General features: G+C 38.7%; 2 protein-coding genes across 5 annotated transcripts; both read left to right on the top strand.

Moving 5' to 3' along the window:
- The first annotated feature begins 693 nt into the window (after positions 1–693).
- On the top strand, positions 694–11,295 carry aftphb (aftiphilin b). Of its 4 annotated transcripts, none has more exons than XM_028007956.1 (10): positions 694–923; positions 3,908–5,079; positions 5,194–5,336; positions 6,365–6,491; positions 6,589–6,645; positions 7,486–7,602; positions 7,675–7,732; positions 10,137–10,217; positions 10,334–10,457; positions 10,584–11,295. In XM_028007956.1, exons 2-10 carry the CDS (start codon positions 3,943–3,945, stop codon positions 10,726–10,728), a joined length of 1,989 nt encoding a protein of 662 aa, XP_027863757.1. In that variant the 5' UTR covers positions 694–923; positions 3,908–3,942; the 3' UTR covers positions 10,729–11,295. The 4 variants fall into 4 exon arrangements, with proteins under 4 accessions (XP_027863757.1, XP_027863758.1, XP_027863755.1 ...); XM_028007957.1 differs by having other exon boundaries at positions 5,197–5,336; XM_028007954.1 differs by having other exon boundaries at positions 697–923; positions 5,170–5,336.
- An 804-nt stretch (positions 11,296–12,099) lies between these two features.
- Positions 12,100–27,407, top strand: actr2b (actin related protein 2b). The gene is made up of 9 exons (XM_028007252.1): positions 12,100–12,251; positions 15,293–15,403; positions 17,400–17,615; positions 17,816–17,888; positions 20,155–20,291; positions 20,400–20,549; positions 22,318–22,463; positions 22,718–22,850; positions 25,894–27,407. The coding sequence occupies exons 1-9, from the start codon at positions 12,204–12,206 to the stop codon at positions 26,062–26,064; spliced, it is 1,185 nt and encodes a 394-aa protein (XP_027863053.1). The 5' UTR covers positions 12,100–12,203; the 3' UTR covers positions 26,065–27,407.
- Positions 27,408–27,518: the final 111 nt, after the last annotated feature.

Raw genomic sequence — 27,518 nt, forward strand, 5'->3', positions numbered from 1 at the left:
AAACGTGTTATATAAATAAATTGAAGAAAACAAAATTAAATTTATTTTGAAATTACAGGTACAAAATGTCTTGCACAAGTAATGCAGTGTCTTTTTCGACATAGCATAGCTAAAAAAAAACAAACGGTTTAACCTCCTTATTTCTCTTTGACACTTTCTAATTTAAAAAATATATATATTTTTTTCCCTTTCTAAATATTCTTAATATTAGGATATTTTAATCCAACAGAGTGAGCAGGATCACACTGATTAGACATGAGGTTATTCAGTTTTTATGGAATTTTGTTCCAGATAGGTGGAAACCGCAAAAATGATGAAACACTGAGTTCCTTCATTTCAATGCTAAAAACCTGTATTTGTTTAATGAATAGCAAATGGAACATCATAAACTATAGTCTGTCTTTCAACATGTCGTCATTACTCATTACTTTACCACTGTAATGTTGCATTATTTTTTTTGCTTTATAATTGTTTTATCTTCATTCTAACCATGTAAAGCACTTTAAATCGCCTTGAATTACTGAAGATGTGCTATACAAATAAAACTGTCTTACCAAATTTGGCCAGCAGGAGGTAGTATTTCACCCAGGCAACCTGGACGTCACCATAGATTGTCTATTTTAAAGAGGTAGCACGATGCTAGGATCGGAAAATTTCTGTACACTACAAAATTGCCTCTATTTCTTTTGGAAAGTTTGAGTTACCTTTTGCCCCATGTACCGCGCATTTTTTAAATTGGGGATCTATAACCGACAGTCCCAATCCTAGATGTTTCTATTGCTCATTTCCTGAGTCAGCGAGGATGTACTGACATATGGAGAGCAGTGAGACCTCTTTCTCTGCCCTGCATTCCAGTTTCCACCTCATTCCCATGCAGAATAATGCTGAGAGATGATGGAGGAAGAGGGTTGCGATTCTGACAGGCAAGCAAAATTAATTGTTGCTGGTAAACTCAAAAGCTGCGCCGACTAAAATGTACTAACTTTTAGTTGTAGAGAGATAAGGTTTTATAACATGGCGGCTGATAAGTTACAACAGAAACCGGGTACTGGTGGTAAAGCTAGCTAATCTGCTGCGATGGGAACAAAAATAATGAGCTAATGGGGTCAGATTTCTGTTTAAAGCACAATTAATGGTCAGTGTAAGATTACACTGACTTGCCACTTCTCTCTCTGTTTTTACTTTGTAGTGTTAGTTTTCACTTCATGTTTGCATAACTTCAACATTTGTCTGTTTTTGTCACCTGTCTGCTCTGTTCACCATGAAGACTGGGGGGGGGGAAGGACAAGGTAGGAACCGCAGAGGTTGTTTTCTCTTTTCTGACAACAAACCCGGAGCGCTGCGCTAACCCGCGGCATTAAAACACCAACGAGGGATGTAGGATGATGTAGGATGCCATTCAAATGGCGAAACAGTCGTTAAACGTGTGTTTAAATTAAAGGACGGTATAATAAAGCCGTTAATCCGGTACCGCGGAGGAGCTGCTGCTGAACTCTGAGGCGGATTATCTTTCCTGTGTATCGGTTTACTGGCCTCTCTCTCTCTCTCTCTCTCTGTCTCTCTCTGTCTGTCTCTGTTTTTTTGTTTTTTTTGTTTTTTTTTGTTTTTTTTCCACGAACGCGACTGAACGTTACACATAAATGTAAAACTGACTTTTAGGGAAACTCAGAAAGACAACTTCCGCAAAATATGAACTGTCAGCAGAGTCTCAACAACAAAAATCAGTCTGCGTGTTTACTTCATATGAATCTACACAGACTCATTCAAAAAAAAAAAAAAAAAAAAATTAGAATATTAAACATTTTAAATAGATACTCGGACGATTTTTCACTTACAGATGATTAATTTTAAAAGTCATCTGTAAGTGACTTTTTAAAACTGGTTTGGTGTTTATGTTACAGATTTTTTAAAAAATCCTATTGTTAAAAACAGAAACGTGGACGTCATGAACAGTATGCTTAATACTTCCTTAAAGTACTTTTAACATGACTCACTGGGACATAAACTCTGTTTTGTTGTACATGACTGTAAATATTTCTCATAAAGAAACTGCTTTACAGATAATTATATTTTATGATAGTATTATCAAACCTCTTGATAACAGTATCGTATTATGAGAGTCTTTGCGTATAGTCTGAGTATGTTGGAATGTGAAGATGTATTTAGCCCCCTTCTCCCTAAATAAAATAAAATTCAATTCAATACATTTTATTTACATAGGGCTAGTTCACAACAAATGTCATCTCAAGGCACTCTGCAAAAAAAGAAGCATTAATTTAAATATTACATGCATTCCAATTTATCCTAGTTATCAAACAGTATTCTCAATTGATTAGTCAAAGTAGTTTGAAAAGTTTCTAACTAAGGAAACCCAGGTTGCATTGAGACATTGATTTGCAGCATTGACTCCTCCTGCATGAGCAATCCCAATCAAGAAGTCCAGTCAATAGAATGTAAACATACAGCCAGCAGTACAGTGGACTAATCAAAGCAAATTCTTGTGTCTAAACAGACTCAGAATCAGTGAGAAGACTTCAAATTTTCTATTTTCAGAGCCTTCCCACTCAATCTGACTGAGCTTGAGCTTCTTTGCAAAGCATATATCAACCATCAACAGTAAGCAAGATGATTAGTTTATGTCCGGTTGGCCCTGTTTTCTGTCCTGAGGTCACTGTTGAAATCACAAACACTCTGATTTGTCTGGTAGGAGCTGTTTTCTACCCTGTGCTGCACTAATCATGTCCTAATGCCAGCCTAAGTGGTTAAACACAACACAGGCAATCCATAGATCCTTTGTTAAACCACTGACCGAGCATCGGTCTTCAAATAAAGTCCAAATCGGATCATTCCATCTTTGTGCTTAAGTTTGGTCACAAGGTGTATTTTTTTAATTTGAGGTTTATTAGTTCTGTGTTTTTTTTTGTTTCATATTTTATAGTGTTTCAACTTCTTTGAAAAGAGTCCTTTATCATATGTAAAAAAAAAAATATATTTTTAAAGTCATCAAATGAGTGCTAGAAATCCTCAAATGTTTGGATTTCAACTAGGTGTTTTCAAAGTTTTTAAAGGGCTTTGCAGTCAAACTGCACAGTTTTGTAATAAAGTCGGGGGTGGGAGGATGTCATGGAGAAACGTTTGATTAAAAACCTAAATTTGGAAACCGTCATTTACTCTTGATACCAGATATTTTTATACACATAATGAAAAGTCATCTGACCAATTTTACCGCAAGTTAAATCAGAGTAAATTTCTGGTGTTAGGGCTGTTAGAATTACCAAAGTAATTTTTTGTGAGGCATAAAATTTTGTTATATTTTAGTTGACCTTGTCCCTGCTGTAGAATGTCAAAGGCAGCAGAGACATCACTAAATGACATATTATAAATGATATATACTAGTCAATAGAAACTGTGTAGTTTATTTGTATTGTTTTTATCTCCAAAGTGTGGTGCTGAAAATTTGTGAAAACTAATTTTTGAGTTTTAAACTGTATGAACCCGGTTTAAAACACTTTTGTCACATATAAAACATGCTTACTATGGATTTTGTAGTGTTACAGCTTCTCAGTGTGGTTTTTGTTTGTTTTCGTTATTAAAGTGATAAAACCCAATTAAAAAGGGCTAGATTAACAATCTTGGGGGTCCTGCTTTCTGAAACCACAAGACAAACTTTCTTATGATTTCAGAAAGCTTCTGAAATCACAAAATTTCAGAAACAAGATTTCAGGATGCTTTGTTGAGCATCCTGAACAAAGCTTCAAGACACTTTGTTGTTAAGCAAGAGTTATTTCATCACCAGCACTAAATAGGTTTATAACTAAAGTTTTACCCCAAGCTGAATATAGTTTAAAAAAAGACTCTTAAAGGATTGTGACTCTACTTTTTTTGTTTTCCTCACCTGCCCTGCCAGACGCATGAGGCCTTTGGGTCCTGCTAGACAAACGTATGGAGCCTGATGTAATGCCCCCGCCTTCTTACTCCCCCCCTCCGCTGGATGATGACGGTGATGATGGGGTGGAGTCAGAGGAGGATGAATTTGGGGATTTCTCTATAGGGGGCGTTTGCTCCCCGCTCGGTCATGCCGACTTCACAGAGTCAGCTACCCATCAGTCGGATGGTCACCTGGTTGAACAAACGCAACGCACTCCGTCTGAGGAAACTGGGAGCCGCGATCCTGAATCTTCTTTGCACTACTCGAATGGACGGGCAGGAGAAGACCTGCAGCCCGGGGCACAGGGCTCTTCTGTGGAGGACACGGGGTTTGCTGATTTCGCTATGTTCACAGAGCAGGCAGGACACCCCTGGTGTTGTGGCTTCACGGAGCAGTGGGATGGCAGAGTGGACGAACGCGAATGTGTTTCCGGGCAGGAGGTTGTCATGGAGTCGGAGCCTAGATCCCAGCACGCATGCAAGACAAACGGAGGTATCTGCGTTGAGGGCGAGCACTGTGAGAAAAGAGATGCAGCACTTGTGCACCCGCCTCAGGACCACAGTCAGCCTCAGGGAGACGAAGGAAATGTTTGTTTAAGATCAGCTGAGGAAGGGCAAAACGTTGGGAAACCTCTGGATCTCTTTGTGGCAGAGCCTGCTTCCGACAGGGTGTCTTGTCATGACAATTGGTCATCAGAGGAACCAAATGTTTCATCCCTTACATCTCAGTGTGGCCAGTCTGATTGGGACCAGACTGATGATGAGGTGGAAGACTGTGGATATTCTGACGCTGTCGTCAGCGGCGCTGCGGAGAACCTCGGCCCGTCTGAGTTGAATGCGCCTCACTGTGATGCCACTCAGGAAACCTCGGCTACCTCCTGCCCAGAGAAACATACATACTTCGCCAACGCTAATGCCTTGCGTCACAGGGAACCTGTTGAGACAGCGGACACGGGAGCAGAGAGTCTGGGAAACCTTCCACCCAGTGACAGCTTTGCGGATTTCTGCTCGGCGCCCACCCAGGACGATGAAGAGAGACCAACGTGGGCGGACTTCACAGACCAAAGCGGACTGACGGAGGGAAGACCGTCGACACAGCGCAGTGAGCCGGTCGATGAACAGGATGGAGTAACAAGAATGACTAGCTGTCAGGTAGAAAACAGATCTCTGAAATAGAATCCCAACTTTGTTACCATTCATCAGCACCTTTTTTTTTTTTCTTTTTGCATCCTAATTGTTCAGGATTCCCTGTCCTGCCATGTCCAGCAGCTCCTCCAGTCCAGCTTCCCAAAGGTCTGTGTCCCAGCTGTGGAAGGTGAGGAGGACCTGTCCAACCTCGGTGCTTTACTTCACATCCAGCAGCCTCCAGAGACGGAGGAGGAGATCCCAGAACTCAGCCGTTCTCTGAGGTAACGACAAATGACTCAGCTGCTGTGTCCAGACTACAGAGTTAGAAAAGACATTCATAATTATAATGAAATTTCTGAATGGGTTACAAATCTACAAAGTCTGATAAGAGTCTGCATTGCTTCTGGCACCTGAAATATAAAAGTTTGAATTTCTCACGAGTGCTAATTTCTTTTCCAATTATGACATCTGAGTTTGAAAAACATTTATTTCTTCAGGGTGTCCTGAATACCTTAAAAGGTCTTAAATTTGCGTGTCTAAAATTAAAGCCTTAAAATGTCTTGAATTCATAAAAAAAAGTTACCTTTTAATACTAACTACGTTAATCAGGTTTGTTGTGGCAGGACTGTTTGAAGTAGTTCTTTGGCTTCTGGTAAAAGCTGCTATTCTACTGTTGCAAGCTAGCTAGCTTTTTGCCTCTATTATCGACACAAACCCAGGTTCACGGTTTGTGCTATGCTTGATTGTTATGCCATTCCCCAAAGTAATAGTTTTTTTTTTGTCTTAAATTTTATTCAAAGGTGAAAGTAGAATGTGGCAAAAATTATTTAATCCGTAATTTTTGGGGGGCAACTATGATGTTTGTTGCCAGAACCGTCAAAATGCAAGTTTGGTTGCCCATAGAGATACCAATTAGTTAGTATAAAGCATTATACCTTATAGGCTTGTTTGAATCAGATTTGCTTCTCAAATCTGGTCTTCAGGATAGACGTTTGCATGTCATTTGCAAAGTTCTGATTCTCCAAACCGGTTTTGAAATGCTTTCCTAAGTAACCCGATAGCCTTTGATGATGACACACCTTTAAAAAAAATCTAATTATTTTACTTAAAGTGGCATGAAGCTTTCATTATACCTTTGTGTTGTTTAGATTTGCAGTCTCTGTGGTTTCACACTGCCGTTTTTGGTTAAGCACACATTGGATCTGGACTTGCCAGTCGTGAGCTGGGTGTGTATCCAGTCAGATTGTCTAAGTTACAAAAGTAACCATTTTTGCTGTTTTTTTTGTGTTTCTCTCCCAACTCCTCCCAGGATTCAGCGGCTGATGTTCAGCCTATCTGAGGACATGCACTGCTCACTTGGTCTCCAGTTTAAGTGGGGAGGTTCTCACAGTAACACCTCACTGCTCAGGTGCCTTGGTGTGGACACTAGGAACATTGTAAGTTCATTTCCAGAGGGATATTTTATTTAACTGTGTCCTAACAACCTGAGCCAGCATATGTTAGGGATTGTTTTGTGTTTTTGTCCCCTGAAAGGTTTTTATTGGCACAAAGAAGCAGGCGGTGACTGTGCCAGCGTACGCCTCTTCCCTGGTGAGTCCTCAGACTTTTTATGTGTGACGATGATGATAAACTTGGTTCGCACTAATTATTGTGTTGTTGCTAAATTTAACACGCTAATATTACCTAGTGCCGATTAATCGAATTACCCATTTATACCTAAAAGCCTCTCTCCCGCTGAGGGTTACCTGGTTCGCAGCAGTGTGTTACACGGTCTTGTACTGCGGTCAACCATGCAAACTTGCAAATGCAAGCGAAAAGTTGAGCGAGGAGAGTCAAACTGGTGGGCTCATCGGCGAATTTGGATAAAACCAAGGTAGTATGCATGTATTGCAGCGAGGAGTCGTCCTTCCACTGAAGCACAATTTATAGTTAACATGTTTAAATGACGGTTTTACACAAAATGACTTCCTTTAAACCTGCCTGAATATGAAAACCTATGAAACTGAGAATATTCAGACATGTTTCATTTTAGACAATGAAACTCTTTTTTTTTTTTTTTTTTTTTTTTTTTGGAAAACGTGCATACAGTGGCGGTTTTTCACATGAGCAGCTGCTTTCTAATGTCCAGGGCGGCATTAGAAACCCAAGAACTAAATAAAATATATCTTATCTGTCAGCTGTCCCCTGAAAGAGTTTTCTACTACTTGCATGCATGAGTGGAGTAAGTTTCCCTTAGTTGCTGTCGAGTACCATGACGATACCTTTCATTCTAATCGGCTGGAGTGCAGTAGAACCGGCTTTGCGTTGCGTATTTATATTTCAAGCTTACAAAGTTAAGCATAGTGATTAATCACAACGCTACAGTGTGATTAACTTAATCTGTTGACCGCACTATTTAAAATGTAACTAGGTCTCTTAATATTTCATCAGGGAATGCTGGACCCCACCAAAGACCCTCCGCCGGCTGTGTGCTCTCCAGGACGCACGGCCGTCGCGGCACCCTCGGGGCCCCCGGAAACACAGAAACCCTCGACTAGTTCGGCGCAGGTGGCGTTTGCTAGACCAGCACGACAATAAACGCGTTAAAGCCGAAACACTGATATCAGTTTGTCTGAGCAGGAGCTTCCTTCGAACCAGCCGGACTGGAGCTGTAGAGGCCATAGCAGCTCCCAGGAGGGTACGTCCCCATGCCTCACCCCTCACCCCTCACCCCTAGTAGGCTACCAGCCACGCCTGATGGCTGCTGCTATAAAGCCAAAAAGTGTCTCACTTCCTCTGCTTCTGTCGTTTTTTTATTAAAATCTTTTTCCTCTTTCTTCACTCAGCTGGTTAGCGCTGAAATCGTGTTGATAAGAAGAAAATCTACTTCTTCTGTTGTCTACTTTACCTCCTGTTACCTTTTGGAGTGTTTATCTCAGTATTTATCAGTCCCATTGTGATGAGGAAAAGATGAATATATTAATATTTAGTGCATATACACTGCAAAGACACAAAATCTTACCAAGTAATTTTTGTGTCGTTTCTAGTGCAAATATTTTAGTACACTTGGAGAAGTACAACACAAACTTCCAAGTAACCTTTCAGCAAGACATAGGAGCTTGTTTTAAGTCAATAATTCCTTAATATTTATGAAAAAGTACTAGTTCCATTGGCAGATTATTTCATTTATAACAAGACATTTTCCCCATGTTGTAAGTGAAATATTCTGCCAATAGAACTAGCACTTTTTCCAACAATATTAAGGAATTACTGACTCAACACAAGCTCCTATTTCTTGCTGAAAAGTTACTTGTAAGTTAGCTTTGTCTTATTTCAAGTGTTCTAAAATATTTGCATTAGAAACTACACAAAAATTACTTGGTAATATTTGTGTTTTTGCAGTGCACCTGCTAACTTAAAACTCAGTTGTTGTTGTTTTTCTGCAAAGGTGTCAATGTCATCTGGTTGTCACCTTTTATTTGACATAAAAAGGTTTCTACTTAAAAAAAACAAAAAACCATTTCCATATTATTTTTATTTTTTGCCTCACACGGCCTTGATGGTTCCCTGAGCTTTGGAAAAGCTTTACAGATGAAATATAAACAACACACACATCAGCTCAGGTCATCAGCTCATCTTTGCTCAGGGATATTTTATTAAATCTGCTAAAATTTGATTTGTTCAACTTTTTAGGGGTAAAGAAAAATCTAAAATTGTCATGAAACTCGACATTATTGTAGCATAATTTTAAGCAAAGTTAATGAAAAGAAAATTAAAATCTCCATTGCAAAATACCTTTAGCTCCAGCAAATTTAACGCATTTGTTTTTTTTCTCATAGACAATTTTGAATATTATGTCTCCTTTTCCTTCTGCACTTCCTTGTGTTGACTTTTCATACGACATCCATCACGTTAGTTTGTGGTTTCAGCATTACTAAATGTAAAAATCTTCAGAGGGTATGCACTGTAAATGAAATGTGCCTGTGCTGCAGTACTTAAAATATTAACTACCAGCATAACTAGACTGAATGTTTCCTAACATGCACAGGGAAGCTAACTGTTGGGTAAATTGTATTAGGTATTTAGACCTGACACTAACTAATGTAAATACACCTATATTACCTTCAGAAACTCGCCTGATCAGCATGTTTTTCCTCCTCAAATGAAAACGACAGCAACTCTGATTCAAATGAGCTCGTCTCACTGATCATTTTTGAAATGTTAACGTCCACATTTTCTGAAATGCTAGCATTCTTTATTAAAATGGAGAATTTTAAATGTTCCCCACACCAAAAAAAAAAAGAAAAAAGACAATTTCCTCTGACCTGTAGAGGGCGGTATGTTCTCAAAAAACAACTTTAATTCAAAAATAAGTCAAACCTCATTGCAACAAATGTAAATAAAGCTTTAAAACCTGCATCTTCAATCCAGCTGTAACGTTCTACTGATTTTGGTCATTTTCTTTTATTATTTAAGCACCTTAACATTTCTCACAAGCCGGACTCCTCGTTTTGTGGCTTGTAATACAATCATTTTAATAATTTCTGTTGTTTTTCATTACCGATAAAAAATTGTTTCTGCTCCAAAGATACGGCAGAATTTTTTATTGATGAGTTGTAACTTGTGCCAGCAGTTTTTTTTTTTCTACCTTAGACTGTTTTTTTAAGTTTTTTTTAATTATTCTGTTTTATTGCTCAAATTGAGACATGCTCTGCATAAAAGACTGTTGGGAAAATCCTTGTAAATACTGAAATAAATCAGTTGATCCTCCCTGTTTGATCTTCTCCTCATACCTTTGACAACTGTTAAAATTTTACAACTTTGCTCTCTGGTTTGAACGCAAAGTTGAGATTTGTTTTTGTATGTTTTTTTAAAAAAAAAAAAAGAAGAAGTTTTTAATGGTTGTTTTATGAAGATAACATAGTTCTTTACAAACACAGCCAGAGAGAAACTGCATCTCCTTTAAGTTGCTCTTTCTTTTTGGATAAAAACTAAATAAATTGCATTTAGAGGAAGTTTTAAAAACCAAATAGTGAGGTTAAATAGAGACTGAAACCCAGCATCAGTTCTCATTTCCATTCAATTTCTCCTATTGATATCAGTCTGCTCCTCATTCAACCTTGATTATTTTGGGTCTGAGGACGAGAGCAGATCCAGCAGCCGAGCCAGCAGCCCTCCTCCAGGTCAGCACACAGACGTTGGTGAAATTTTCTGTCAACATTGTTGATTTATGCTCCTGTAATTCTCTTGAAGCTTTTGTCCCCTTTTATGTGTTTGCTGCGCACATCTGCGCCTGAAGGTGTCGACCGTGAGCTGTATAAATTAATCATAAGCAAACTGGAAGCTGACAATAAAACCAGTCAGATAGAAGATACTCTGAACCGCCTGATGTCCGCAGCAGAGAGCACGAGCATTTCCGCCAGGTCTGTCAGCAAAAAATGTTCAGATGCTGTACTTTTTTTGTGTGTTTTATTAAGCCTACAAAACCACTTACAGAAGCCAGCTATTAGTGTTTAAATTTGTTTATTTGTGTTTCTGTCGTTGACCAGGAAGCCTTCAGCCCAAGAAGAGCTGAGTGGAGAAGCTGGCAGAATGATTTCTGAACTTCCTGACTTGTCCTTCATGCAGGCCAAAGTTCTGATGTTTCCTGTCTTTCTCACACCCGAAGCTCACAGTTCCCCAAAACTACTTTAGCTACTCAGCAGCCACTGACAACTCACTTGTTTGAAAAGACAAATAAAGAACAAAATATACGTGTGTACAGTACATGAGCTGATGTGGATTTTAAGAAGTACAATCTGAGATGCCCCCTACTGGCCTAATTTGTTTGGTCAAGGATCGTCATGTTTTGATCAAACTACGCCTCCTGCTGGCTATTTAATGTATCTTATTCAAAATGGAAGGCAATCAAAACTATTAACTGTCTTAAGGTTCAGTCTTTGGATTTTATTGCGGTATTAACCGACATGTATTTACTTTAGGTATTGTATAATGTTGTATTCTTTGAATATTTGGAGTATGCATATGTTTATTTTAAATACAAATGTGTCAGACTAAACATATGTAAACTTAGAAGTAGCAAATTATAGGTTGGCTTTTGCTCACATGTTATAGAGAATGTACTTTATGGATCAACTGAGAAGTCCTGAAGATGGGAAGTTGCATTTATGTACATTTTGGTGACAGTTAAAAAAATTGTAATGTTTTTGTTGTTGTTGTTGTACTTAAATGTTTTGAATTATCATAAAAACTTATATCTGATATCAATTTATTACATATTAATATTTGATATTGATTCAAAAAGGTCTCCAAGCCCTATGTGAAAACAAAATTTATATTATTTAAATTCATTACCTAGGCCTAAGTACTGACAAAACCTGTAGAATCAAAAAAATCATTTAAATAGTCTCACAGTGAGAAGTGGGATAAAATATCTCATAAAGCAACACACAAGGTCACAATCTAAAAATATTCAAGAACAGATGAGAAACAAAGTCACAGACTGAGGGACTTCAGTGAATCACAGAAGTTCATATCTTGGCAGAATGATGAGTCACAGGTGATGAGGCAAAGTAATATTGTAGGCTGTCTGAACCAACATCATTTTGCTTAGTAAGTAGAGTCACTTCCATGGCAACATATGACAGTGTGACCTCAAAGAGAAGGAGAAAGCAACAAGTAGCAGTACTTAAAAAACAAAACACAAACTTCATTTTTTTTTTTGTAAACGTGAACATAAGTGGCTTCTAAAGTGATACTAATGCAACTCATGTAAAAACATTTAAATATTAGATGGAACAAATGCACGGTTTTATTAATGATTTCTTGGCATTTGCTGGCCTCCATAGTTGCGACTGTGAATCAGAGAATCATCTTGATAGGACAGCTCAAGCATAAAATATGTCTCGAACTCAAATAACGAAAAATAACACTTTGACATTAAAATAAAAAAACTTAAAAGACTTCTACGCGGTGATGTAATAAGGTTATGAACGCATTTTATGTCGAAAACCTAACAATCTCAGAGGGAGTAACCATTGATTTTAGCGCCTCCGTCACATACCGGATGAGCACCCTTCCCTTCCTCTTCTTGGCCGGGCTGCTGTGTCTTCCTTCCGGCTTGCCGAAGAAAGTTGAGGAGGGTTCAGCGGCAACTGGGCTTTTACACAATGGACAGCCAGGGAAGGAAAGTAGTGGTCTGTGACAATGGAACCGGGGTAGGTTTGTGTTTTCGGCTCGCTGCTTCACCGAGCTGCACCTCGCTTTAGACGGAGCCGAAATGTCGAACAATTTGCTGAAACAGGAAGTGGGGCTGTCAGCGTCTGAAGCTAGCTAGCCTGAACTGGGCGTGTAGCTTCGTTTTCAGCAAATTTTCATTCATCCGAAATCGCCTCGGAAACACCTCTCTGGGTTTCTACAGTGGTCAGGTTTAGAGCTGAAGTCGTCGCTGTGGCTGAAGCTCTCGTGTTGTTTAAAATCGCGACAAACGGGAACTGTTCATCGTAACGAACGGTAGCTGAGCTAAAGCTGCTAGCTAAGTAGCCTGTCAGGTTAAACAGCTGGCTGTCTGCTAGCAGCGTCGGGGGTTTATAGAGATTTACCCGACAAAAGCTCGTGATTTGCAGTTTCATCATTTTTGCTATTCATTTGGTTTGCTTAAAATTTTAAACGAATGATTTTTTGGGGTATAAATTGCCATCAACAGCTAGGTGGAAGGCTAGCTAGGCCGTGTCAGGTGAATAGAGGAACCTCCTGTATGGTCTTTGCAGCGACTTCGCCCCCCCAAAAAATATTACCTGGCGGCGGCTAGACTGGGTGAAAAACACACAAATGCAGTCATGTATTAACCGCGTTTCACACTTTTTAAAAACATTGTTAGGTCCATTGCTGTTGACAAGCATTTTAGGAAGTCGCAGGATACAGGAAATGCTAACATACGAGCCTTCGCTTTTGTGGAAAACTACCATCAAACATTAAAACCATAAAATTGTCACAGCGGTCGACCAGTGTTGGGTTTTCATTAGCCAATAAATATGTCAATCTTAAGGCGCATTTTTGCCATTTCCTCCTAATTGCTTTATATTTACACACATTAAAATCTTTGTTGTTTTAAAGGCAGAAAATTGTGACAATCCATTTATTACCCTTAGACCTTGATCAGTTTTGTTTTTGATGCATTTAAATTTATTGCTGTACACACCGACACAACCACAATTATATCTACCATTTATCAACAAAGTATGGCGATCATCCCAACTAACTGATAAAGACATTTTTTTATTACATTCCAGCTGACATCTTTGGTTGCTTAATTACATGATAGTTATGATTGTGCATTTGTAAACCACTGATGAATTGAAGATGCACCAGTGAGAAGGCCAGAGGTCGAAATCAGCCAATATTTCAACAATACTCTGATCGGTAATTTACAGGTCAAATAAAATCTTTAAAAATCAAGTAGTCTGACTATAAATGCTTTGATACCCAGTAGTAGTTCCTTCATTTTCGTTGCGTTCAAAGCAATTTTTTTTTAAATCATAGAACCTGCAACAAATTTTCCAACTTTACTTTTAATTTAAAGGGAGAAAAAAAAGATAAGGTAGTAGATCAGATAGTGGCATTTGCCAAAAAAAAAAAAAAAAGAAGTTTAACTGGTTCAAAAACTAAATCTACATTCTCCATCCCAGCTTGGAAAATGACACAAATGCTTGAATAAAAGTATCATATTACAAAAATCTTTCAAGCATATTGCAATGTATCAAATTTATATAAAAGTTTTACTTTTTGTGTCACCACAGCTGAGCTGATTTTGGTGTATTTTCTACCTCTTCACATGCACAACGCACTCGGCTTTGCCGAAACTCAGGAGCGTGCTCACTGCACACACAGGTACCTCTGCCTCATCTGGAGTTGCAGGGACTTCCTTATCTAAACACCGTCAGCAGTCGAGGAGGATGTTGGCTCAGCGCGTTACTGACTAATAAGGCTTTTTTCGGATGTGAACTTTTCAATAGCTCTGTGTGAAGCCAGCAAAGAGGGAGAGAGGAAGAAAAAACCAGCCATATGTCAGAGTTGAATAGAGAAGTCAAGAGGAAGCGAGAAGAGACTAAACCACAGGCGCTTATGTCACAGGCTCATATTCAGAGACACAGAATGTGTCAGATCTGAGTTCAGTGTGAGATGACTGAATTGTTGTTTTTTTTAAAGCTGCCGATGCAGAGAGTTGTAAATCAACACAAGAAATGACCTTATTTTAAAATCTTAGCTTTTCCCTGAAGCTGGTAAAGGAGGGTTGAACTAATTACTCTACTTAAATATTGTGTTCTTATTTGAGAAGATTAAAGCGTGAACAGTTCTTTTTTTTGTCCATTATTGACTCTATTACACAACTGAAACGAGTGCTTTGTGCACAGAAGCTAAATGTTGCAACAAGAAACCATGAAGATAGTTGTTACTAAATTGTTTTAAATATTTGATCATGGTACTGATGGGGTAAAGTTGCAAATTTAATTTTAAAGGGCAAGATTATGGATTCAACAATTTTATTTTGTGTCACTGGGTCTTGTTTGGCATATGAGTTTCATCGTATGAAGAGTTCATGTAAAAAAATGCCACATTTTTCACTGCCTTTACTAAAGCTGCTTAATGTTAGGAAAATATGAAATTGCAGTATTTATCATGAACATTGTGATATAAATTATGTTTCTTATTTTTGATTGAAACAATGATCAACTAGGAACTTGATCTTTAGCATCTTGGTCATGAAGATCACAAAGTGGGGCCATAAAGTACATTGAAAGCTTATCCAACTTACTAAATATAGTGATAGCTCACATGATTTGAGTGGTTGGAACCTAAAATTTTGTGGAATACCAAATATTATACCCAAAAGGTCCTTTGTGATTGTGATAATCCACATATTTATATTGTGATGACTTTGTTTTTAATGATTAAAAAAAAACATCTCCCCAAACCAATAATTTTACCGTCATTTGAAAAGTGTAGGCAGCTTTTAGTTCTTTGAAACGTCAGTCCCTTCCCATTCAGTTAACTTTAATTTGCATGAAAATTGCAATTTCAAAACCTTATAGCCTTGGAGGTGCAGTCCACAAATTTCTCTTGGATATTTAATGCAAGAAATCAAAAAATTGTAAAGGTTTTGGCTTCATGCGCCAGATGTATAGGTATATGTCTGAAGCGCTTGAATGTGTCTGCTGATCACTTCCTCTTTCCTCTGGTCACTTTCTGCCTCTTGCAGTTTGTCAAGTGCGGCTATGCAGGCTCCAACTTCCCAGAGCACATCTTCCCTGCGCTTGTTGGGAGGCCCATCATCCGCTCCACAGCCAAAGTGGGAAACATTGAGATCAAGGTACGAAGTGGTTTATCTGATCAAAATCTTTTTTTTTTTTTCCCTTCTTCCTTAATATATCCCTTAAAATTCTAAGTAAAAGAACACAGTGTGTGTGAAAACCCCCACCTGTAAATCAGTTTTAGATATCAGGTGTTGTAAGTTAAGAGGTAATCAGTTTGAAGACAGCAGAGGGTTCGTATTGGCACATGTCTCGACTTTTCTTCCTGTTTGTTTTCCTTCATTTGTCCTTTGTGTTTTCTTTCCACCTGTTTTGCTTTTTCTCCACGTTCGTTCTCCCTCGGTGACGTAGAATTCCCAGAAGATGGTAAGTTCAGGTTGTTGTGGGAGTTCTGTTCTTGCCTGCTGCCGATGGTTTTTAAATGTCATGCTCAAACTGAAAATGAGGAACCTGGTTTCTTTTCTTTGAAAAAAAAAAAAAAAGTAACACCTAATTTGTTTGCTGATTTCTTCTTTTGTGTGTGTGTTTGGGCCAAGTTAGTGGCAGGGAATAAGGAAGACATCCATCATTTTGTTAATGTACTCCCTTCTGCAGGCTGAGCGCGTTGGCAGAAATGCTTGCGATGAATCAGAGGCCAGCTGTTATCGATGGAGCGCTAAAAGAGATTTTGGACCGTTTCCATTTTTAGAGCCGCTGATTTTGTCGTGCGCCCTGACAGCCAAAACGCCCACCTCAACCCTGCCGCCGCTTTAAGCGGGAGAGAAATTGAAATGTCAGCTTAAGCTCTCGGTTCTCGCCGTCTATGTGTTTGTTGGAACTGTAGGCATTTTAACGCGACGTCCAGTCAGGAGCAGAAGTGTCCTCACTCGAGGACACATGGCAGACAGCTGGGAGTCTGAGATGAGAGGACATCTGGTTTTCTTTTAAGACCACATCGAGGCGATGCCTGCGACTGGTACTTTGCTGATGCCAAAGCACACAGGATGAACCCATAAAATGGCTGCTTTGTCGGCTTTTGATGTCTCCAAGCGGAACGTGAGATGCTTGACTGTGTGGCTAACGCCGCGTTCTAACCCGGCAGCTGTGTACATTGCCAAATGACTTTGCATGTGGATGGTTGGATGTGGGGGTCGAGGGGTGGTTTGCTATTGCCGAGGGGAAGTGGTTCCAGGTGTAAATGCATGGAAAAATGATGCCTTGTAGTGCATGCTGGGTAACAGAGTCCCAAGCTGAAAGGCTACAGGAATACATATGTGTGCCAGTAGACAGATGGCGCAAGATGTATAAGCTTTAGTCAACAAGGAGGAGACGAATGTAATAAAGTTACTGTATAGGGCTGCAACAGAGATTTATTTTAGTAATCGATTATTCTATTGATCAATCAAATTTTAAGAATTTTCAGAATTTTCACTTAGTCACTTAAGCTTTTTTAAAACCCTATTAGAAATGCATTAAACAGGTACAAATCAACAATTCAATTTCTTTTTTTAAATAAGAAAATTCACATTTTACTTCCTAAAATGCAATAACAAAGCATTCCTTTAGTGAACACTTGATCATTTCTAGCAAAGGATGCATCTGCAGTTAAAAAAAAAAGTACCGTCAACTAATCTGTTTGTGCTTTTGGATAAATGTGCTTAATATATTTTCTCTCTAGAATTTGAACCAGGTGAAGCTAAAAATGCCACTTGATCAGTTCTGGGTAGAACATATTTACAATGAAGGCGTCATCTTAAATGCAACAATGTTTACCTTTTTGTACAGTTTTGGCTTAATTGTCTCTCTGACTGTGGTGTTTTTTTTAAGCAAATTTTAGTCATTTTTAGAGTCCGTATATGCCGCCGAGCGATTAGTTGATTACTAAATTAGTTGGCGATTATTTCAATAATCTATTAATTGCGATTAATACACTTAATCGCGCTCAGTTTGATTAATCGTTTCAGCCCTATTACTGCATTGGTTTTCAACTTGCCTGAGTGACACCAGGCGATCCAAATAAGGAGCTTCATGAGCTGAATTCCAACAGTTTTCGTCTCTGCTGACCTCTTCCTCCAGGACTTGATGGTGGGAGACGAGGCCAGCGAGCTGCGCTCCATGCTGGAGGTGAACTACCCCATGGAGAACGGCATCGTCCGGAACTGGGATGACATGAAGCACCTTTGGGACTACACCTTCGGCCCGGAGAAGCTCAACATCGAGTCTCGCAACTGCAAGATCCTGCTGACCGAACCCCCCATGAACCCCACCAAAAACCGGGAGAAAATCATCGAGGTACAGTGTCTTGTTTTGGAGTGGATTACTTTGCCCGATTGATTGAGTTAAACAAGCTGTCACGGAGGACGCAATGTATTAAAAGCTTTGCAGAAGTGACGCCAATATAAGTCTTGTAAATCATGTCTTAAAAACTAATGTTTGCATGTGCCGCTAGCTTTTTCTTATCAAACCGATACATTTGTTCATCCTCCACACAGGTGATGTTTGAGACCTACCAGTTTGCTGGAGTCTACATCGCTATCCAGGCTGTCCTGACTCTGTATGCCCAGGGTAAGAGTTTTCATGCAAGGTTTATACCATCAATCTGTAACTTTTACGACCCAAAGAGCCATTTTTTACTTTCAGTCCAGCTGAATAAAACTGGTTTAGAGCCACAGTTGTTGCATGATCTTTTTTTAAGAAAAGACAACTTTCATAACGTTTGGTCAATATTTAGCCTGTTTTTAGGTAGTTTGTCGTTTTTATTAATGATTCACTATTTCAATTCTGTCTTTAGGTTTTGAAATAATAAAAACACATCTACATGTTGCTAATAGATGATGGACACATTTCCTTATTTGAAATCAATATTTGTGGAAATGTGTTTATTTTTTTTAAACCCTAATGATAAGAAATCCATCTTTACAGGTACCAATAGTATTTTTTGAGTCACTTTGTTCAAGAAATTCATTGCAGTTATTCAATAAGAAACGCCCTGCTATTTGTTTTGTCCAAAGTTATTAAGAGCTGTTGTAGAAGGCTCCGGAGCCGCAGGTTGGAGTCCCCTGGTTTAATCAAACGATTACTGTCTGACATGATGCCTTTTCTTCCTTGTTCAACAATATTTCACTCCCATATTTCTGCTGAACTAAATAAATAATGTTTTTTAGAGATACACCCAGAAGTTGACAGGTAGCTGAAATTTGAGGGCTCTTTTAGGGGGAAACTGTTTTCTACGCCACGTCAGACATTCAGCAAATGACTAGAAAACTGACTAAAGTAGAGAAGCGAGCCTGTTTTATCTTTCTAATCTCAGCCTGTAATGGCTGAGTTTTCCTAAAGGCTGACTTTTAGAAATAGAGTTAAGATAAGAATTCATATTTTATTGGAGACTTTAGTTTTAGTAAACCCAGCTGTGCTAATTGCTGTTATAAGACAACTTTAAGAAGATTTTGTCTATTTAACAAAAATCTTAATTCTTGCTTAAAAATTGGATCTTAAACAATGAGTCTTTTAAATGACAAACTGTTAGAAAAGCCTATAGTTGATTTGATTTGTTCCCGTTTTAGACTTCCCCTATGTCCTCTCCTTTCATTTAAGGCATACATGACCAGTGTTGGCTATAAAAGCATCACCTATTATCATTACACTAACAAGTGTGATGAACAGTTTTAGAGTTTGATGAGGTCTCCTGCACTCTAATGGGTGGAGTTTCATACAGTGAAAGAGATATTTTCCCACACTCATTCCAATACGTGGTCCTCCTTCAACTTTTTTAATTTTTGAGTCAACTGGCAACAGTTGAGCTGTTTATAATAAATGATTATCTTCCACTCATCAGATTTTCCAGGTTTGCCTCAGGACTAGATGTGTACATTTTAATCGTTGCTTTTCAACCAGTGTAATTGTTGGTCTAGTTATAAATCTTATATTTTTCCAGAGGAGCATATATAAACCAGGTTAGCTTTTAGAGTTGATCAGGCTTTTCCTGGTCAATATATATAAAAGTGTTGGGTTCAATGGCAAATGGAAAGAATGTCAAGATTATTCTAATTTTATCATCAGAGTATACGTCTCCACCCCGTATCTGAATTGACCCAAGTTCAATAGTTAATCCAAGTACATAAATATGGATTTACAAGGATGGACTGGAGCCAGTTTTGATGCCCCGCCCACTACAGAAAAATTCTATTAAATTGTAGTACATTAATACATAGTCCTATATATCAGTAGGTATGAATTGATACATTGTAGGTTTAATATGTCCCCTGTCCAAATAGTTCCATATTGTTTCCAAAAAATCTATGATAACTTCATAACTTTCAAATACTTCAATATTGTTGATATTCAGAAAAAAATCTCCAAAATAATAGTAAAACTCACCTGCTAATGAGTTTTATTATAAAGTACATTTGAAAAACACACATATGTGAGGAAAAAATAAATAAATCATTGGGTCTCCCAGAAATATGCCGCCCTGGGCTACTGCCCACATAAGCCCTGTTTGTCCTATTTTTGTCTCCAACCAGTTGATTGGTGCAGCTCTTGGCTTGTAACACGCCACATGTATGCACAATCCATATATGAGAATGTTGTAGAGCAACTTAACTTGTATGTAATGTTTTTGCTGTAAGATTTCAACCTTTCCCTGCATAATCTTAAAATGCTTTTGGAGGTTTAGTTCATTTGCATGAATCCCGATAAATAAGATGCTGCTATGATTTAGTGTTTTTTGTTCCTCCACTCAGGAAGTCTGTTCCCCTTCGTCATAATGCCCTTGTCTGATCAACATTTACTCGGGGAATAAATAATAACCTGCCCTGCTTGCTTGTGTCAGGCCTTCTGACTGGTGTGGTGGTGGACTCGGGCGACGGTGTGACACACATCTGTCCAGTGTACGAGGGTTTCAGTCTGCCCCACCTGACACGACGTCTGGACATCGCAGGCAGGGACATCACCCGCTACCTCATAAAGGTATACGGTCTCTAAGGAAGACGAAAAAGATGGCTCAGCTGCCCAGATTTGATCTAATCCAGCTTCCATCTCCCTATTTTCTTTTCCTGTTTCTTTCTCTGGATTTAGCTGCTGTTGTTGAGAGGCTACGCCTTCAACCATTCCGCAGACTTTGAGACGGTTCGCATGATGAAGGAGAAGCTGTGCTACGTGGGCTACAACATCGAGCAGGAGCAGAAGCTGGCTCTGGAGACCACTGTTTTGGTGGAGTCGTATACGGTACATCTACACTTGTTTATGATTTCTGTACAGTTGGTATAACCTCCTTTGTGATGTCACTTGATAGACTCCTGAAATGGAGTTGAAGGTGTGTTTCACAGACCTTATTGTGTAACCAATGGCCTGCATTGGTTAAAAAGGGCTAACTTCTGGTTCAGCTGGTTCACTTCTATATATGGAGAAAAGGAAGTGCTGTGTTGAGAAATTGCACCACTTATTTTCTTTATTCAATACACGAGTTGCATTCCTCATATTCAACCGCTACAAACGTTCTTAAGCAAATTGCTTTAAAATATTTGTGCTTGTACTGCCTGCTCACAATTCTACGTTATTTAATTCTGCTGGAATTTCAGCTCCACTGAATAGATTTGGTTTGAAAGTTTTTTTGTTGTTGTTTTGCTTGTGTGAAAGTTATTGCCCAACTCAGTTTTCTATATTCAGTGTCTCTCTATGAATAAGATTTTCCCTATAGGGAACTTTTCTTATACTCAGATTAATTCGGAGAAGTTAAAACTAAAGAACAAACATAGTCTGCAGTCACACCATCATAAGTTAATGAAATAATAGTAATCATTGGACGGCTAAAATAAAATATCTGAAAATGTGGAACTGGGGTCATAAAAAAGGGAACAACAAGGATATGAGAACACACACAAAAATCTACATAAAACTTACAATTGGATTTCATTTGATATCTAAAATGGTTAAAAAAAAAGAAAGAGTAAACTGTAGAAAAACTTTTCACTTTAATAGTAGACAACATCTAACTGTCTGTGTGGATCTACATTTTTAAGACAGATGGGTCGCCCACCTCCAGGTGTCTACAATAGAACTTGCATACAGATTTTCAGTCACTTGTAAAACAAAAATGACAAACTGGAACATCTGCATTCTCCAGGCCTGAGGTATCTCTGCCAGTGAAAACGCACCTCTTGGGGAGGGGAACATCAACGTCGAGTTTACTTTATTTAATCTAAAATTACTTCTTTGCATACACTACACACGAGCTGAAGCTTCACGTTGCCACATAGCGCATCATAATCAAAGAAATCTTCTCAAAGGGTTCCTTATGAAGTACCAAAACTGGTGGGTTATTAAAATATCAGCACTGCCACATGGCCGTAGTTGGCTGCCTAATGGCCGGGTAGTGCTATTTTCTCTGGGTCTCAAACATCTGGGCGTGCAGCTCTCCGCCATCAGCCTTGCTTTTCTTTCCGAGGTTCTTTTTCCCCCTCTGGAAGGGGAACCGCAGAATCTAAACGTCTGTGTTCCTGCACGCCTTTTTGAGCACATGTTGTGTCTCGGCGCTCACTGTGACCGTGTGTGTGTGTGTTATGGTTGGTGTAGGCGAGTCGGCGTGCAAGGCGCACCGAAACAAGGAGGGCAATGTGACTGTGGCCGAAGGGCTGCTGAACTGTGCGTGACATCATTTCCTGTGCAGCCACTTTGTGGCAGCGGCTGGGCTCCACTTCCTCCCACTGCTCTCTACTCAATGAAGCCTTTTTTTTTCTTTTTTTTCTAACACTTGAACACATTGGCTCAACATGGCTTAGAGTCCTCAGTTTCTGTGGCTGCTCATTATCTGCACTCATTAGAGAATGTTGATGTCCATATTAGGGAAAACAGTATTTACAAGTTGTGTGGGGAAGGTTCTACTTTGTTCAGAACCATTTCGGTAGTATTGTACCTTTCTTAACCTGGAATAGCACCCCAAGGCGCTGTACCAAACTCTCCTCTTTTCATCTCATTCCCTCCCACACGTTTCCAGCTGCCAGATGGCCGTGTGATCAAGGTGGGAGGAGAGCGCTTTGAGGCCCCTGAGGCTCTGTTCCAGCCCCACCTCATCAACGTGGAGGGCGTCGGAGTAGCCGAACTCCTCTTCAACACCATCCAGGCCGCTGACATAGACACCAGGTGAGACCCAAGAGTCCAATACGCCATAGTAACCTAGATCTCTTGATCTATATTTGAAATATAAAAAAAAAACAAAAACCTGTCAGGTAAAGTCAGTATCTTCCTTTTTTTTAAACCAATGATGTGGTCACTGAGAGGATATCAATTTGTGTTTGAAGTGAATCTTGAATGTTTTAAGACTTTAAGGCTAAACGCGCCCGAGGACGATGGGTTCTCAAGTCTCATTCACTGTCCTCCATCTTCCCTCTGGTCAGGCCCGAGTTCTACAAACACATCGTGTTGTCGGGAGGATCCACCATGTACCCAGGGCTGCCGTCCCGACTGGAGAGGGAACTGAAGCAGCTGTACTTGGAGCGCGTGCTCAAGGGAGACGTGGACAAACTTTCGGTGAGAGACCAACCCTCACATCTTTCCCTTAAACTGACTGTGTGACCTAAAACTGTCTGGATGTGGCTAACAGCGTGGCAGAAAGAGAACCCACTGCAATGATTTTATATCACAATCAGTTGAGTTGCAAACACTTAACTTTTTAAAGGAAATGTAACTTTTAGGTTTCAGCTTTTATTCTCTGAATTTAAACATCCGGAGATCAGATTAGTGTTACTCTAGCTTAAAACAAGTGGGAAAATATTTAGGTGTTTCTTTTAACCACTTAAAAAAAAAAGAACTCCGACTATTTTATCTCCCTGAAGTTTGCAAAACAGATTAAGATTTAGTATTTTTGATGCAGTGTGCGTAACCAACCACCAGGTGGTGCCAAAAGTGAAAAAGACTTTCATCTTTGTACCCGTAGGAATCATCTTTGTGATTCCTGAGTTTCACTTTACTGTCCTAATCCAGTCCTATATTTTACAGCAGTTTGATTTATATCCTTTAATATGAGCAATGAAATGAAGAAAACCACATTGTCACAGTAAAAAAAAAAAACCCCAATAACATCTGCCTTGAGTTTTGACAAATCAGAAAACAGAAAGTTTAGTTGGGTCATTAAATGATCTTGAAATGAGGAGAAAGTAACCTTGGATAATCAGTGTCCTGTATTCTTATTTATTTATTCACTTAGTGCTAAGATTTGTATTAGTGGTACCTCTTGTATGCCATACACTATTAAAATATATGCTTTTTGTTTTATCTGAGATTTTCTGGAGAAAGTTAGAAATTGTGTGGTTTTTTTAAAAAAAGTATTCCTTATTTAACTATCAGAACAATAAAAATAAATGACAGCTTTTATCTTTAATTTTTTTACTTTTTATACAGCTTCTTATTGAGATCCAAAATCTCATTTACAAAAGAGACAAACAAAAATTACAAACACAACAAAAACCAATTAAGATATTTGACTGTTAAATAAGAATAAAATAGTAGCTCAAACAATAGCGAATTTCGTAATATTGGTCTTAAAATAAATATTAAAGAAATTTACCTTTTGAGCCAGTCTCAGGAAATAAAAAAATAAAGTTAAAGAAAAATAATTTTTTTAAAAAAACCATTTTTTTTTTAAATAGAAAATTTTCAGTCTTGCACGTGTGAAACGGTAATTAGAAAACTGGAACAAAAACTGAACTAAGTCAAGATAAAAATGTTACATTAACAATTTGTGAAGAATAAAGATTGAAATAGCCTCACTGAAATTTCCGTCATATTATAGGAGATACAGAAAGAATCTGGATGTTTCTCAGAAAATATAGAAAAATCTTGTTCCCCCCCCCCCAAAAAAAGCACAACCGTATTTTGAGTTGTAAACTATAGATTCCGTTCAGTTTTGCTCTGACCAAAAGACGACAGCTTTGCTTTTCACCCCATTGAGAGGAAACTGGGGTGTTTCTCCAGTGTTTTGGAGTCTTTTAATCTTTCATAATCTGACTGACATGATCTCAATCTGACCTTCAATGTCAGGAAGCTCCTGACACGTTTTACACACCAACTAGATTTGATGTGCAATAACTCTACAAAGCATCTGTGTTTCAGATCGTTTCGGTCCGCTCGTTCGCGTCGCATTAGGCTTTGAAACATTTCCCAGGAAATGAACCAACGAGGAGGAAGGAAAACATTATGAACACTTTTCATTGTATAAAAACCGACTCCAGAAAGCGTCATTAGCACTGCAGTCTGCAGGATTTAATGTTGAAACTGACGTGCCATGCACCAAATAAAATTTACAAGGTAATAACTTATATAAATATTATGCTTGGAGCTTATGTGTCTCCCCGTAGCCAAATAAAAAAAAAATACTTTTGTGGTTTGCTGCTTCAACGTATTTTTTTATTTATTTATTTATTTATTTTGAATATGAAGTGTCACTACTCTTGTGAAGTCAATGCATAAATGTTCAGGAAATGTTCAGGGTGTTGCCACATTTTTTTTGTAATGTATAACTTTTTTGTTTTTTTATTTTTGTCCTATTTTGTGTTTTAAAAGCTGCTTTAGTTTAGGTCATTTGTGAAATTTTAAATATGAAAATGGAGAAATTTCAAGATACAAAGGTTGCTCCAACCAAACCTGTTTTTTTTTTTTTTTATGTACAGTACAGACCAAAAGTTTGGACACACCTTTTAATTCAATGAGTTTCCTTTATTTTCATGACTATTGACATTGTAGATTCACACTGAAGGCATCAAAACTATGAATAACATGTGGAAATATGCACTAAACAAAAAAGTGTAAAACAACTGAAAATAGCCCTTATATTCTAGTTTCTTCAAAGTAGCAACCTTTTGCTGTGATTACTGCTTTGCACACACTCTGCATTTTCTTGATGAGCTTCAAGAGGTCGTCACCTGAAATGGTTTTCACTTCATAGGTCAACCTGCCCTGTCAGGTTAATAAGTGGGATTTCTTGCCTTATAAATAGTCATGAAAATAAAGAAAACCCATTGAATTAGAAGGTGTGTCCAAACCTTTGGTCTGTACTGTTTATGAAAAGATATCAGTTTTCTGTCTCTTCATCTATCCATCTTTCGATTTATCCATCTCTCTCTCAGTCAGTTTATGTAGCAATTCTTTTTCTGCTGTATATTCCCAGAACTTGAAGATAATTCAGAAAATTTGAGTGTGAAAAAATATGGAATTTAGGAATGGGAGGGAAAAAGATGTGTAGGAACTCTTGACTAGTGTTTTTACTGCTGGGTTTAGGAACGGGATTGCGAGAAGATAAACTGAGAGGAACTTGAAGGTCGTACTATAAAAACGTTGAGTCTGGAAACGCAAATTAGCTTGATTTTAATCATGGTTGCTACTCATTTCGTGGCACAAATCCTGATCCTGGGAACAAAACCGTATCTTCATCCACGGCAGAGGCCGGTCGGGTTTTTCTGATCCCAATCTCCCTCGCCCCGCGGATCAGAGAAACCACGAAGGCCTTCACTGGGGGAACACGCTGTTGTGTTGTAAACTTATTATAACTCCCCCTGCGTTCCCCCTTGTCGTGCAGAAATTTAAGATCCGGATTGAGGATCCTCCCAGGCGAAAGCACATGGTGTTCCTGGGTGGAGCGGTGCTGGCCGACATCATGAAGGACAAGGACAACTTCTGGCTGACCCGGGAGGAGTACCAGGAGAAAGGAGTCCGCGTGCTGGAAAAACTCGGAGTCACCGTCAGATAAAGCACCGGGACGGACAGAACAGCCGCACACCTGAAAACACAGATTCACAAACACATTTCCTCCATTCGCCCATATAGCAGAGTTTATATCTATTTATCCCTCTCTCTTTTTTTTTTTTTTCCTTTTTCCTAGAAGCATTGGCTGCTCTTGAATTTTCCTCAAACACCTGAAAGTATCAAGAGTTCACCTCTCTCTCTTCCCGCTCCTCTCCTCTCCTCCTCCCTCCTTTCCTTTCTTCTCTCCTGTTCGAGGATTGGCTCCAAACTTGTCTGGGAATCCTCCCACAACCCCGCGAAGCAGCTGAAATGTTTTATATTTACAGTTTTTTTCTGTTTTTGTTTTTTTTTTTCACGGTGGAGATGCTCACCTGATAGACGGGTTCAATCCACCAGCTTCAGGCCTTTTAGGAGGATTAAAACGATGCAAAGTCTCAAACTCATAACGTCGCATTCACAGCCCATCACAAACAGCCACGGCCGCTTTCAGCATCTGTTATAGGCGAGCGCGAACTGATCACATTTTTTTGGTGTTTTTTTTTTTCTTTTCCTTCTCTTTTTTTTATATATATATATAAATGATATGACGTATGTTTTCTGGGTAAGGGGTTATGGCTCTGCTCTTCTGTGGCTGCATTCTTAAGTTCTACATTACTGGGTTTTTTTTGTTTGCTTTTTTTTCATTATTTTCCTCCTGGTGTTGTGCATTCAGCCATTGGAAATGGATTGCACAGAGTGACACACATTTTTGCGCTTTTTTACTTAGGTTTTTTTTTTTTTTTTTTTTTTTTTTATGAAAGAAATTAATGGTTGATTCATAAAGGGACGGAAAAAGTAAAAGCCTCTAAGCTTGACGGAGAGTTTGTGACGGTACGTTTGGGGTTAGTTAGTTAGTTAGTTAGCTGTGGGAGGGGAATCATGGTTAATAAGAAGTGGGAAGGAGTGAGTATTTGTTAATTTCTACCTTCTCTTTAGATGTAAATTTCGAATGGATATGAGTGGTCACCGCCGCGTCGCAGCATTTTGTCTCTCAGATCCAAATGGTTGGAAAATATCCCACTATCCTAGAAAAAGAAAACGTATTTAAGTTCTCCAGGCTCCAGCGGTTTGACGTGTTACTGGAGGCACTTCTATTTCGGGTATGAAAAATGTGTACCTTTATTATTATTATTTTTTTTTTTTCTTCCCCTCTTTCCATGAACGTCTTATCCAGTGCCAAGTGCAGTTATTGTTGACTGGATCTCATGTTTTAACGTCTTTCTTTTTTGTCAGTTTTTTGTTTTTATTTTCCTGTCGTTCATAGCATAACTGCCTAACGCTGATTTAAATAAAAGTGATTTATAATGATGGCTGTGTGGGTCTCTTCACAATTTCTATGCCTGTTTGAAGGTGTGGAAGTTTCCCCCCTAAATGATTTTAATTTAAATTTCTTAAATTGTCGGATGCCAGACGGGCTGC

The sequence above is a fragment of the Xiphophorus couchianus genome, chromosome 22, assembly GCF_001444195.1.
Source record: "Xiphophorus couchianus chromosome 22, X_couchianus-1.0, whole genome shotgun sequence".
Taxonomy (NCBI): domain Eukaryota; kingdom Metazoa; phylum Chordata; class Actinopteri; order Cyprinodontiformes; family Poeciliidae; genus Xiphophorus; species Xiphophorus couchianus.

What these genes read in the sequence shown, in the direction of transcription:
- aftphb (XM_028007954.1), top strand. Translation starts at nt 3,943, where the DNA reads ATGGAGCCTGATGTAATGCCCCCGCCTTCTTACTCCCCCCCTCCGCTG. An exon ending in CAGCGTACGCCTCTTCCCTG is followed by an intron (nt 6,646 to 7,485) that starts GTGAGTCCTCAG and finishes ATATTTCATCAG; the next exon opens with GGAATGCTGGACCCCACCAA. An exon ending in AGCACGAGCATTTCCGCCAG is followed by an intron (nt 10,458 to 10,583) that starts GTCTGTCAGCAA and finishes GTCGTTGACCAG; the next exon opens with GAAGCCTTCAGCCCAAGAAG.
- actr2b (XM_028007252.1), top strand. Translation starts at nt 12,204, where the DNA reads ATGGACAGCCAGGGAAGGAAAGTAGTGGTCTGTGACAATGGAACCGGG. An exon ending in ACCGGGAGAAAATCATCGAG is followed by an intron (nt 17,616 to 17,815) that starts GTACAGTGTCTT and finishes TCCTCCACACAG; the next exon opens with GTGATGTTTGAGACCTACCA. An exon ending in TCACCCGCTACCTCATAAAG is followed by an intron (nt 20,292 to 20,399) that starts GTATACGGTCTC and finishes CTCTGGATTTAG; the next exon opens with CTGCTGTTGTTGAGAGGCTA.